Source organism: Oreochromis aureus, linkage group 14 (assembly GCF_013358895.1).
Source record: "Oreochromis aureus strain Israel breed Guangdong linkage group 14, ZZ_aureus, whole genome shotgun sequence".
Taxonomy (NCBI): Eukaryota; Metazoa; Chordata; class Actinopteri; order Cichliformes; family Cichlidae; genus Oreochromis; species Oreochromis aureus.
Window position 1 is genome coordinate 7,380,112 of NC_052955.1, and position 14,045 is coordinate 7,394,156.

Genomic DNA, 14,045 nt, shown 5'->3' on the forward strand with positions numbered 1-14,045 from the left:
ATCTAATGTCACAGCTGCAAATTAGTGAACTGAAATTTGAAGTATAGAACTATGGTACCCAAGAAGTTTATTTGGATGTCCCGTGAACTCATGGAGGTGTGTAAATCACTTAGCTTTTGGCCAAATCGAAGCAGTTTATTGAATGTGTTATGTGATGTTACGGCCTCTGGCCTCAGGTGGCCCCGCCTTCCTCTATGGAAATCAAAGTGTTCCAGGACTCACGGGGGATTGGCCGGCCCCGGATCTATGCCCGCCTCGACTACATGCAGATCAGAGTGTGCCAGACCACTCACACCATTGGCTGCTGCAGGAGCCTTGAACACGATGGACCAATGACACGGCTGCCTGCATTTACCGGGGAATACAAAAGGCTGGAGGTCCTTCACTCAGTGGCTGCTGCTTAGGACTGAACATGCAGTTTGCCCTTCGTGCCCCCCTCTTCAATCTTTGTTGAACTTGTTCATATTGCTGAACTTTGTCAAACCTTGGTGCATGCTTGAACTTAGCCTGATTAGAGCTTTGCGCTGCTAGCTGGCTGTGCGTAGAATATTGTGATGCTGGCTCGCCTTAGTTTACTCTTAGCTTTTATTTTGTGTGCTGCCAGCTTGCCTTAGTTAACGTTTAGCATTTACTCTTGTCTTTTTTTTGTCTTTATATAGTAATTGTTTGCCCAGGGGTCTGTTGAACAGCCCTGTCGGTTTTCTGTTTAAAGTTTGAAATTAAAACCTTTCTTTACTCAGTTTTGTGTTCGGGGCTTGTGTATGTTACTCCTCCCCTGACGCCTAGCAGAGGGGGTCGTAACATAAGTGGGGGCTCGTCCGGGATTTGAACCCGGGACCTCTCACAACCACCCATAAACTCAGGCCAGCTTCTAATCCATTTGTTGGAATTCAAGCAGCAATCAAAAAAGCTAACAGAAAAGCATATAGATACATTTACATACATATAAATTGGGGCAATTTGCCTTAGTTGGGTGGTAGACTATTACAAAGAGGATATGCACACCTTATTGACTAGACAGTTAAACACTGCAGCACTCACTGGTTGGCACCAGAAACCCTATTTTGTTTAAACTGGTTATTCACATTGTATCACAGTATAATGTTGATGAAAAGTTTTAAACAAGGCAGAGAGTAAGATTAACATATGAAACTCCCACTAAACAGCACAGTGTGTTATAGCTCTATATCTATCTTGAAAGAAAATGTATTGGATTCATAATGTAAGACAAAAGATGGACATCACTGGTAGATGAAGTGCAGGACAGTAAACGTTTTATCCTGATTATCTTGTAAATAGTCATAAATGTTCACAAACAAAATAAAGAGAAACGACTGATTCATTACTAAGCTCTGGGTGTTGGTTTTGTAAGAATTCCTTTTTAAATGACAGCTAGTGTTGAATAAAGCCCTAGACGTACTTCACTTAATTTTTTTCCCCTTTTAAGTGATGCTGAAAATGACATCATTTGGCTCCCTTGTTCTTATATCTGAAGAAAGCTGTTTGATTAAAGGAATGATGGGCAAGCTATCATCTGCTCTGTTGCAAATTAACCTTGCTTTTTCAGAAAAGACTACTTTCCAGTATATTTTATAATCCACTTCACAAGCATTCCAAAGTTCTATTCTCTTTCATCTTTTAGATGCCCTATAGGGCAAAAAAAGAAGAAAAAAATTGCAAATGAAAAAGCCTGAGTCTAAAGGCAGTAAAACTTTAAATAAAAACGGGAGCTTTGCGCTTCCTTTTTTCGTGAGTGGATAGAATAGGAGCCTTCACAGCATGACTGAAGGACTGACATTTCTGTGTTTATAAGAATTTTGTCTCACATACAACCAAACCCTAGAAAAGTACTTTCAGTGAGATTATTTTAAATTATTTGTTTCTACAAGTTTCCATACACCCCTTTCATTAATAGGATAAAGTAAGAAAAATTTTAGGAACAAAATGTATTTAAGGAATAATATAATTAACATAGTTGCATCCTACTTTTTTACATGATCTGAATTCCAGTTATGATTTTGACGTAATAGCTATATTATTAGTAATTTAGAATCATTAGCATCAAAGAAAACTCATGAAAAAGTTCATGAAAAAACATCAGAACCATCAGAACTTATTTTTGTGATCCAAAGGTGTGGAGGTGTTTCAAATTAATCTTACCTTTCCACCTTTTCCACCTGGATTGACGGAAGCAAAATTGAAATGAGAACAGATCTGACCTGGAGAAACAGATCTGACCTGCTTTTATGTAACCTCTTTTTAAAGTGGTTTTACTTTCTAACATTTGGTTTAACATTAAAAAAAAATAAACAACAAATTAAACACAAAGTTTAATTCCCTAATGTTGTGAAAATCATGATTATTGTTGATCTTGCCATAACGACCATTCTTATTATTATTGAGAGTGTCCATTTTACATTATTGACATCCTTGTTTCATTAGATGGTTGTACTCTAAAGCGCAATTGGGAATGTTCCAATATTATACGTTTTTTGCTAGTCTGTAGATTTTTTTTGCCTTCCAGGTTTTGCTGTGGAGTGTGTAGTTTTTTCCTGTGTTTGTGGGTGTTTTTCTTCTTCAACAAGTGAAGACAGATGAGAATACTTGACATGTGCTGCCCCTTGCCAGTTCAGGAAGCTGGTACATTTGGTAGGTTTGCTGCCTACAATACCTACTGTACTGAAAAATCAGTTCATTTGTAAAGTGAATTGTGCTCCCGGGTCTGAATTACACCACTGAAGTGAAACAAAGATTAGAAAATTGGTAAGATCACCAGCAGTATTCACTTTCACGTTGATGTATCCACAAACGAAGGTATTTCTTCATCTTTTTCATCAGACTGTGGGACAGAGGTCTGCTATAATGTTATAATGTCCAAAATGATTCAGTGTACAAGTTTCAGCACTCTAATGTGCAGCTGTCAAGACAGGACTAAATGGCAGCATCGAGAGCACACTGAGTGGTAAAGTAAATATATTAACTCATGAATTCACCAGATTTGCTGCACCATCCCCACAGTTCCACACCACATTTGTCTTTTGCCATTTTATTTGTCACATTCTTATAGATTTCTATCACCTGTTCCTCTGATATTGTCTCTGACTGAAGCAGGCAGAAGGCCCTTTTTGTGCTGAAGAAGAGTCAAATGATGCATTAGATTCTCCCTTTTATGTGAGCGTGCTCAAACCTTGAAGAAAGCAAAAAGCCTGTGTTAACAAAGAAAACTGATGATACCTGTTATCTCCGAGTTTTAGATTTTGTCATGTAATTAACACAAAACAAAGTCTAGCTACGCTAAAGTTGTTTTGTAGTACAGACCCCTGATATTTTCATGCTCATCACTGTTATATTGTTGTTATTGTCATTGTTGTGTCACCTCCTGTTATCATCACTTTGCTATTGTTGTTTGTTTGAAGGATTTATAACTAATCGCATGACTTCTTCTGAATACAAACAGAAAAAATCAAAAACTAGCAAAATATGTTCATTTAAAATGGGAGTGAGGTGACTGTAACACCCCAGTAACGCAACCTTGTTTTGTGTAAACAATACAAGCAACATTATTTAAATTATATTTTGTGTCTGACATTATGAACAATTAATGCTGAGTTATGATGATAGAATTTCACATTTTTCTCTTGTTATCAAGTTTAACATTTTAAATAAAAAAATAAATGTATTCTTTTTAATCTTCCATGAGAAAAGTAAGTGCAGCATTTAAATCTAGTTTGAGGTAAGATGCAGTAATTGAAGCACTCTTGCACTCTGTGTAAATAAAAGCATTAATCTTCACAAACTGCCTCATTAGTATCATCAACCTGAGTGAGAGCAGGACCAAAGTATCTCCCTGAGGCACACCAAAACTCTGCTGACATTACCCACATGAGAAGCTTAAACATACTGAAGCATACTTACAGTGACCATAATATCAAACAACACTATAATGGAAAAAACTGCATCCTTCAATAATGCATTTCCTTTTTTAATTAATGCAAGAACATGGAATATATGATTTCCATTACAGCATCATGGATTCGACTTTCTTCCCATTTAAGTTACTATTCATAATGACAAACTATTATAATGGACCCGTAATGGAAATTGAAGCAAAATAAAACACCCTGAGGGTAATATATATTTCATCGTTTTACTGCCGAATAAGCTGTCTGTTTTCTCGTTGTTGATTTTGAACATTCTATTCAGGATGTGTGGCAGAGGCCTGCATAGCTTGCAAAGCAGGTAACACAAGCACCACACAGCCAAAAGAAACAAATAGAATTATTTATATGTGTAAAATATTTATTTGGGATCTGTCTGTGCCCCCAATGCTAAAATATAACATAGGTTATTCAGCAGAAAACCCAGAGTGGGTTGGAACATTAAAAGATTAATCCCTCCTCATTTCACTGCTAGAAAAACAACCTATTTGAGGGTTTTGACATCTTAAAAATCAAACGTGATTAAAATAAATTTGTATTTAAGTTAACAGCAGCAGTAGCTGTTGTGCTCACCATACTCAAATTAACCTAGAAACTGTAAAATTCATAATGTACAGCATGGGAATTCTCCTTGAACATTTACAGTTTGAATACATCAAATTCAGCGCACAACTATTCTAGAACTGCTCTGAGTGACTTGGTAACAATATTAATGAACTACATTGTCTGAAGCAAATCAGGATCGACCTTGCTGGTAAAATACCTCTGCACTGCAGGGATTCAGACTATTTGAGTGTCAGGTTCTAAGAGATTTAACAAGGGTTTGGGGGGAGCAAATCCCAAGAGAAACACAATAGGCCTGTGTGAGACAACTGAGGCTTTCAGTTTTTATTTTTGTTTTTATTTTGGGGGGGAAGGGGTCGAACGTGACTCTGAGTACTTGCAATTCATTTTAAAATTGCTTTTTAAAAAATTAGCTATGGTTCTTTATGGTTATCAGCAGGGGCAGTGGACCATTCACTGCGCTGACCTGTGTGTCAAAGCAGTGGCTCAAACACCAGAATTTTATGGCAACTTTACACAATGAATGTCTTTTAGGGTGTGCATTTTAAAGTGCTACTGCTTTTATATGTTTGATGAAATGTAATATAAAATGTAAACAATGTAACGTAAACAAATGGAAGCAGAGACAAATACCAGCTGTGAATCTACCACATACATGACAACTTTAGCTCATCTCAGCTCTGTCTTATTTGATCATAGATGTTTTTTAACACACTCCAATACCTACATAAAGCCACGCTAAAGTTACCACTGCAGCAGAATGAATTTAAACTTTAAAAATAGAATATTATAATAACAATCCATCCTATATCCCTTCCATTAAATGACAAAGACTTCAGTCTAGTCACTGCAATTTGGGGGTGAATGCACATTGTCTCTGACAAAGTGCTACCGTGTGTGAAGTACAATCTACCTGCCTGTCTCAGTTACACAAAAGAATTATCTATACACACAGAATAAAAGTTAGTTTTGTATCTGTATAGATAATTCTTTTGTGTACAGTTTTAGCTGCCACCCCTGGAGGCCATCGCCAAATCCTCCTGTCTCAGAGAAACCAGGCCCATCACAGGTGACCCCTTGCACCCCACCCACCACCAGTTTGACCTGCTGACCTCTGGTCTGAGCCTCAGGTCAATCAGGTCCCACACCTCCAGACTCACAAACAGCTTCTTCCCCTGGGCCATTCGGACTGTTAACAAACACTACCCCCCCACAACCCACACCTGCCTACCCACCTCACCAATCTGTGCCACGGTCTGAGTAACGCTCATCACTCAGGCCACTTACACAAGGACTCTATACTCAGACCAACTTCTTTGCATTACTTCCAAGCACTTTGTTCTCCAAGGTTTGCCTTTCTCTTGTTTTGTATATAATCCACTTGACCATATATTTTTCCTGTTTGTTATTTATTCCTGCTGTCTTACTATTTATATTTTATTCTTGCACAGTTGGCCTGGAGCACCCATAATTTTGTTGTACATGTAGAATGACAATAAAAGGGATGTTCTTTATATTCTATTCTAGTTTTTGCAAATTTCCTAAAGAATAAATGAGACTCATCTTGTTGTGCTATTCTGACACAAGAATCTCAATAGTGTAGTGGTTTACACATCGGCATATCAAACGAAGGATCCCCAGTTCATTTCTGGGAGAAAACACTAATTCCATTGGAGTTGCATCAGGAACAGCAGGTGTAAAAATCTGCCACACTCCAAACAGACCAGCCTGGAGTCCAGTGCATGTGTGAACTTGTCAATATGAAACCATTATTACAATAAATATATTCAAATATTCAAATAAAAAAATGACATAGTTTGCAGCTGATGCCAAGTGAAAGTCTATGAAAGTAATGGAAACATTAAACATGTTAGATGGAGCAGTATCCATCTAACATTCCATTTAGCAGGTTTTTTTTAATCCCTCTTGTTTTTCACAGATTTTCTGTTGTTGGGATTGCCAAAAAAAAAAAAAAAACTGGGTATGTCCTGGGGCCTGTTAATATAACTCCTTTATTTGCACAGAGGTGACACTTAAAATTGCTGAACCAGTAGGAATTGGTTAGGTGGGAGCTTATTGAACAAATACCAAACCAGTCAACCCTGATACTGCAGCTGGATTACAGTTAACGTGTGACTTGGTGAATATGTGACTAGTGCCATTAAAAACACTGTAACTAAGGCTCAGCAAGGAAGAGAATGAGACGTTATGATTCAGCCATCTGTCAGTAATATGTTCAACCAAACTGGATACTTAATATTAATAATTAGAACAATAATGTGTATTGTAAATACAAAAAATGCTATATCTTTCAAGTTTAAAAAGTGAAACCAGTATAGAAATGCAATGAACCTTCGTTCTTTATAGGGGAACAGCAAACGAGTACTGCGTTCAAGTTGTGTTATATACTGTAGAAGTCTATAGGAGGCCCTGAACTTCCTTGTTGGTTTTATCACAGTCTTCATTAGAGTCAAACTGGGGATTTAAAATAAATATGCTTTAAGGTTGGCCTTTTAATTGGCAAGTATCTAACATATAATCAACCAAGATGCTCAGAGGGAAAAAAAATGCTCCGTTTGATGCTTCATCAATCGGATTTCACCAACTTATGATTGTCACGGTTAATACATCCATTTCAAATACAGTCAGTTTACAAATAGATGGACCAGAGTCTCCAGCCTTTATACTGTATGACCATGCTTCAGTAAAGTACTGCTGAATATTACACAACATATAGTACAGTTATGGGATGTCTCTAAACCCAGCAATGAACCAAATATACAGCGAAAGGCAAAGAGGCGCAAGTTATGCAGCAGCCTCTACACACAGATGTCATAAAAATTCATGGTATGAGAAAAATTCATGGCGCATTTCAAAAAACTCTTCCTATAAAACGTTATGTAGTGATGGCAGAAACCCCCCTCCCGAAAAAAAATACACGAAACGGATGACTGTGGCTATATCTTAAGGATGACTATGAATGCAGTGGATTTAAGCAACAGCTTAAACAGAGCAGGAGCTTAGCAGTTTAGATGCCATTATGATGTAAAGAATAATAAAGCCAGCTGCCACATGAAACTATTTGTTTCCTTAATGCAAAGCTGTGTGCGTTTAAAAAAAAAAGTAACCACAACTATACCCAGCTCAAGCTTTCCATAAAAGCCAATCCCAGGATAAATAATTATTGGTCACAGCTATACAATTAAAACTAAACCTCAGCCAGAAAGGGAAAATACAGCACTATCATCGTGACCATACTTCACAACACACAAATAAACAATGCACTTCATAATAACAAAAAGCAATCAAAAAGTTCAGCCAAAACAATACAGCAATTTAGAGTGCAGAGGCAGTACCTAGAGACATATACATCCTCAACGGAAAAGTGGAAATCAGCGGCAAAAATAACACTCAAAACACCACAGAGACAGCAACAGAGCTAAGACAGGAACTCACAGCAAGTATTCATCCTGTTGAAGTAAGGTAAAGACTATCCTTACCTCAGACAGCACTCAAACTTCTGAAAGAAGTGACTTCTTCCCAAGCTGCAAACATCTTCTGAAAAGAAGACTCACAGAGGAGAAGGGCTTTGAGTGCATTATTTTCTTCACAAAGTTTTGCAGTTTGCTTGTTTATGACATGCTGAACAATACCAGAAAACACAGCTTATAACACTTAAAGCATATTACTTATGGCATTTCAGTTAAGAGCTTCAATTAACCATTGTTGCGTCAGACATAGGCTTGTGAAGAACGGGAGTGCCACTGAAAGAGAGAGAAAACGAAGTTGGAAGCTGTATTTTTTACATGAAATGTAGCCTGTGCAAACGTGATTCCTCTGCACACTTTGAATAATACGTCTTCACATTTTAATTCTTTCCTGAAGACCTTTTGGTTCAGTTTGAAAAATTAACCAATAACTTTTCACCATCTTTTCACTTTTAAACAGAATTGTAATATCAAATTCATGAAGCCACTAGAGGTTTCCTGTTGATTACACTAAAACTCTGGGTTTACGAATACACATCCTTTCTTTCACCTTTGGCTTCTTCCTGCTTTTTATTTTTGACTCCAGATGAATTTTTAACACGTTTTTAAATTCAGAACTTTTACTTGCAATGGATAAAGTTGCTTGAAATAAAAATAATTCTTTTATAAAGCTTCAAAACAATATAAACAAAAGAATGAGGTGTCCTATTAACCAGAAAAATGTGAACATCTGATTTAAATTTCCTTGTATCGAGTATAAATTTCAAATTATGAAAGTGAAATTTAGATAAAATCCTTCATCTTTTGTTAAGCACTGATTAGGATACACAGATGCATAGAATGCATAACGTCACACAAAAATGGCTGAGGTGTAGTATAAAAACAACTTTTTTTGTTTCTTTTTATATGATGGGTAAACTCTTTTTGTATCATATGTAGTACATTATTAAGTAATCCTTCTAGCGTCTGTCCTAGATTGTCAATTTTTGAAGATGACCTTTTTCTGCATTAACTGTACCCATTATTTTGCTGTTGCCTCACAGTTCTTCTCGCCTTCTGGTCACTAAAGTCATTAAAAGGAAATGCTTTGCTTGCTTTGCAACCTGTAACAGCTATAGTCAGTTTGGTTCATTTGCATCAAACATGATGGGATGCTGCAGACTGTAAAATGCCTGTGCTGATGATGCTAATGAAAAAAGGCAATAACAAAGCCATGCAGGACTTTAAATGATATAAATTGGGTATAGCTAAATATGGAAAAAAAGCTGTCTCATAAAATATTGTTAGTTTTTTCTTGTGCTATATGTGCAGAATGACAAATAGTGGCATTTATTTTTTCATATATCATCCTGTTTATGTATATGTCCATATTTAATATTGTGCATTCTCTTAAAGGGGGAGGGGTGGAGTTTAGACAAAACTAGAAAACCTCAAGGGTGTTCAGTATGAATGAATGCTGCTGTCATTTATAGGAGAGACGTGACCCACCACCCCCTCCTGGCAGCACTTTACCTTGCGATGTTTGCCCCCCCAACCACCACCACTCCTATACTCCAGCTGTGTGCTCCCTGAGTTTCTCTGCGTGCTGTCTCCTTGGGCTCTATACCATCATTAATAGGCAGAGGAAGCCCTAGCCTCTCCCCAAACCCTTCTCTCTTCCTGTCTGTGGCTGCACATGAACATAAGCCTTCTATGCCAGCCTTGGCATTCTTGAAATGTCAGAAAAATTGTCCCAAGGCTTTCTGGCCCATTAAATTAAGTCAGACATGCAAAACTGAACCTCTAATGAAGTACATTAACCTGGAGCACTGAGCATCCATTTGCGCTATTGTGTTGTTTGCTTAGAAGTCACCATAGGAAAAATAAGAGAGGATCCAAATGACAAGCGTATTATTGAGGAAATGTGTCTGCAATAACTGGGTAGATGGAATATTCTGATACACTCCTGTATCTTCTTTAAGAGAAGAAAAGATTAAACAGTGTGTCCAACATCGCTGATACCACTGAGAAAGAAGGAGGAAGGAGAATAAAAACAGAACTCTCTGCGGATCACATTTGTCTGGCCGATATAGCCAATGCGCCCACAGACTGCTGCGTCAAAATGAGCAATTGTGTGTCCAGCTTTTTGAAAAGGCCTTTAAAAATGCATTGGTCCGGTCGAACATTTGAGATGATTCAGTGTCCCTGACTTTTTGTGCAGCTCACATTGGCATTTAGGTTTGGGCAAACACTGGGATCTGTCAGCTGAGAATTCAGCTTTCCAAAATAAAATTTAAAAAAAATGTTTCATCTTATTGTGTCAAAAAAAAGTGTGATGGACAATATTGCCATAATATATATCCAAGGGTCATGCTGTTGATCAATACCAGTGACTTACAATTACTTTGCCAAGTACTGAAATTTCTGGCTTTCAGGATTTCCCCTCCATCTTTTTCCATTTACAACTGCTCAAAGATGAGTATATGTGCTAAAAGCAGATTCAGAGCTGGAGCACATTTTGTTCTCCTGCCAGAAAGTGAATTACAAAGAACCTCTTAAGTTAATGGAGGATCTCTGCTCTATTTATCTAGCTTACTCATCTCTTGTTAAAATGTGTATTTAATTGCAGGCTAGCATCAGCTGTGTCAGAGACTTGTTGATGTTGTTTCAGCTCTTTTGTTGCCAATGGAGACTGACATGAATGAAGACATCAGGGGTCTAAGTGGGCTCCTTATCAGATACCCAGTAACCATGACTCTAGAGTTATTTGTTCTGCCAAATTATACATCTCATCGTTTTAGAAGGAAAGTGAAGCCTGTCCTTTCGCATGCAGTAATGTGAAGAATATACATGCTGTTATTTCTGTTTTGAAAACCAGGATAGACAGAGACTGAGAGCAGGTAGAATAACTAGTTTCTAAGGTTGTTCAGTTTCTAAGGCATATTCTGAGTATTTTTATCACCTACACAGTAAAATTTGCAGTGTCAAACTAACACTTAAAGAGTTAAATTTAACACTGTTTCCGAGTCTATTTGGTCCCATTCGGAATTGGTGTTAAATCAACTCTTTCTATAGTGTTAAAATTTTAGAGTAAATTTAACTCTAAATAGAGTAAAAATTTAACACTGAGTAACACCGCATAGTGTTAAATCAACTTAACACTACTAGTAGTGTCATATTATTTACTCTATCATAGTGATAAATTAACTCTATTTGAGTAAAATCCCACTGATTTTTAACACTGAATTGAGTTATTTGAAATTAACACTGGGGGTTCAAAGAACTCTGATGGGAGTTGATGTTACTCTATACTGTGTTATTCATACACTAATCTCTAGTGAAAAATTAGCTCTCATAGAGTAAAATTTGTAATTAATTTTACACCAAGTAGTGTTACTAAAACTCTTCCTGTAGTGTTACCTTTACACACAATTCACTGTTTTGCAGCATGAAAACCTGGTTTTTAATAATGCTTTTACATATAAAACAAGTAAGCAAAGACCACAACTAGATAATACATTTAACAGCTTTATTTTTATGTTAGGCTCAAAATATAAAACATCTCATGTAGTGTATAAAACACTTTAAAACAATGAATTTAGTTTGACATAAAACTGCAATATGGAACGACATACAGGGAGGAATCTGAAATGCCATACTTCATTTGAAGAAGCAACACAGCTCATTTATGTTCAACACCTTCAGCACCATATTGGGATGCAGTCTGACCCTAAATGCATGATAATGGTCATCAAAACACAGGGTTTCCATCAGTTTTCCATGAGAGCAATACAATGTCATCTTTCACAACAATACTTTTGATCTTACAAAAACCGGAATCTCAGACACTACATCTGCACAGATGATAAAGTCAGGGCGGTACTCTGTACCGTGTGTTATTATCCACTTAGCTGAAAACAAACACAGCTCCAAGCAATTTCTGGACCTAATTCCAGCTCTCCAAGTGTCACCATCTTTCCTGGTCCTAAAGCTAATCTTTCAAGGCTAAAGGACTCCCAATGCTTTATTTTATTACTATTATATTTATTTTTACTTGTGGTGTCCTGTAAAGGTACACTCTGTAAGGCTGCATCTTTAGCCTGAGTATGAATCTCAAAAAACACTTCCTCCATTGAGGAGACAAAACTATTCACAGTAGATTGGCTTAATCCAGCTGCCCTGAGTTGTGCAACAGCAGAGGCACACATATCCAAAGTGCTCTTATTTGACCTTTTCAGATGTTGTGGGTGTGTTTCTTCTACATTAGTTGACATCACCTCCCCTGTAGTGCTAACTTCTTTAACTGCCACATCAGGCTGTAGATTAACATCAGTGTCAGCCTGTTGGTCAAAATAGTTAAGGTGTTTGGTATTTAAATGTTTTCTAAAACCCGTGGTTTGGATGAACGTGTACATGTTGTGAAGCATAGTGTTGTAAGATGTGCCAAACACAAAATGTGCTTTAAACAGTTCATCAAAAGAACCAAGTGAAGAGGTAGACTTGCATGGCATGGCATTCTTGTCAAGAATAATGAAGAACCAGTGGATGTCATTCTTTTCACCCCAACAGCCAGGAGGTAGGGTTGAGTGCTGGTAGTGACGGCATCAAGGTGCTCTTGGATATTTGTTCCAGTCTGAAAAGACAAATACAGACAGGCAATAAGAATCAAGTTTTCTTAAACTGGTAATTCATAACATAAAAATAGAAAAGAAACACAAACCTTCTTGAAGACCACAAGATGCCTTTCTGCTTGAGAAGCTGACACCTTTCCTGGTCTCTTCCGACCCTGACCAGATGATGGAATCAGATGTAATAGCAAAAGAATTGCTATTGTCCCACCTGTCCCACTGTCCCAGCCTGCAAAAGTTATTTGTTTTAATAAAGTTGAATCATCATCAACAATATATTTCAATGCATTGAAAAATGTTTGAGTAGACCCAAAAGACAAAAAGGATAACTGTTCTGTGACAAACATTATATATGCTATGAATGTGCTAATCAAAGAAACAACAGCTCACCAATGTCAGCATTAACTTCAGTGGCATCCTCAGGTGAGTCAGCTGCCAGCAAAAGTTCTTTCAGGTCACTGGTAGAAGGAAGCTTTCTGCCTTGTTGGATAATCTTTCTTTTGAATGTTGTTGGCCACCTCTCCAGCAACCTGCCTGATACATCCTCACCAAACATCAGTACATAATCCTGTTCGATCTGTAACAGGGAAGAGAATAGAGAATTATATCTGCTATCTACAAAATATTAAAGTGTGTTTACATTGTCAAAGTAATGACAAATATTCACCAAGCCTTTGATATCTTTGAAACGTGGAAAAACAGACACTATGTTGCTTGACAGCAGGAGGTCAAGGACCATGCTGTGTCGATAAACAAATGTCAACTTCATCTTCTTCTTGACTGTGTCTTCATCAGCTGAATGTTTCATCAGAGAGATTGTATCCTTGCACTCATCCTCACTCAGCACCTTCTCTGTAACAAACTGCAACTCTCGTCTGACAGTTGGTCCACCACACTGGTCTTCACCGATGATCCATCTCCTGGTGCTAGACAATATGAAATACAGCTTCTTTATCAAAACTAATAACAACATTTAATAACCATTATTAATAAAGAACCACAATGTGGAACTGTATTATGTATTTCCACTGAATTATAAATGTTACCTCCAGATGATAATCGCCTCCCTTTAGCGGTGCATCTCTGTATGGTTTTAATCCTCCAGGCCAGTACCCAGTGCCACTCTCGCCATCATAATAATGTTCCTTGAGAGTGACATGTACAGACACTGATAAATGAATGAACAAAATAAGTTATGTAACAATGAACAGTTGATAAGGACATACATTTTAGCAGGATTTAAAATGTTTAAACGTGATTTTGGTTGTATCAGTTATTACTATGAGCTACTTACTTACAATTCCTCTGGCATGCTTCCTGTAGACAGTAATTTCTTATAGTCAGTGCTCTTCATCGAACTACTGTAAACAGAAAATGTGAATATTAAAACAGTCCCATAAATACCAGTAAAACAGCCTTGCATTGTTATTTCTTACACTGTATGTTAC

General features: G+C 37.2%; 1 protein-coding gene across 1 annotated transcript; it reads right to left on the reverse strand.

Moving 5' to 3' along the window:
• Positions 1-1,631: 1,631 nt before the first annotated feature.
• On the reverse strand, positions 1,632-13,729 carry LOC120432804. The gene is made up of 7 exons (XM_039598012.1): positions 13,711-13,729; positions 13,265-13,557; positions 12,988-13,174; positions 12,690-12,826; positions 12,531-12,602; positions 2,161-2,177; positions 1,632-1,647 (listed from the first exon to the last, which is right to left on the reverse strand). The coding sequence occupies exons 1-7, from the start codon at positions 13,727-13,729 to the stop codon at positions 1,632-1,634; spliced, it is 741 nt and encodes a 246-aa protein (XP_039453946.1).
• Positions 13,730-14,045: the final 316 nt, after the last annotated feature.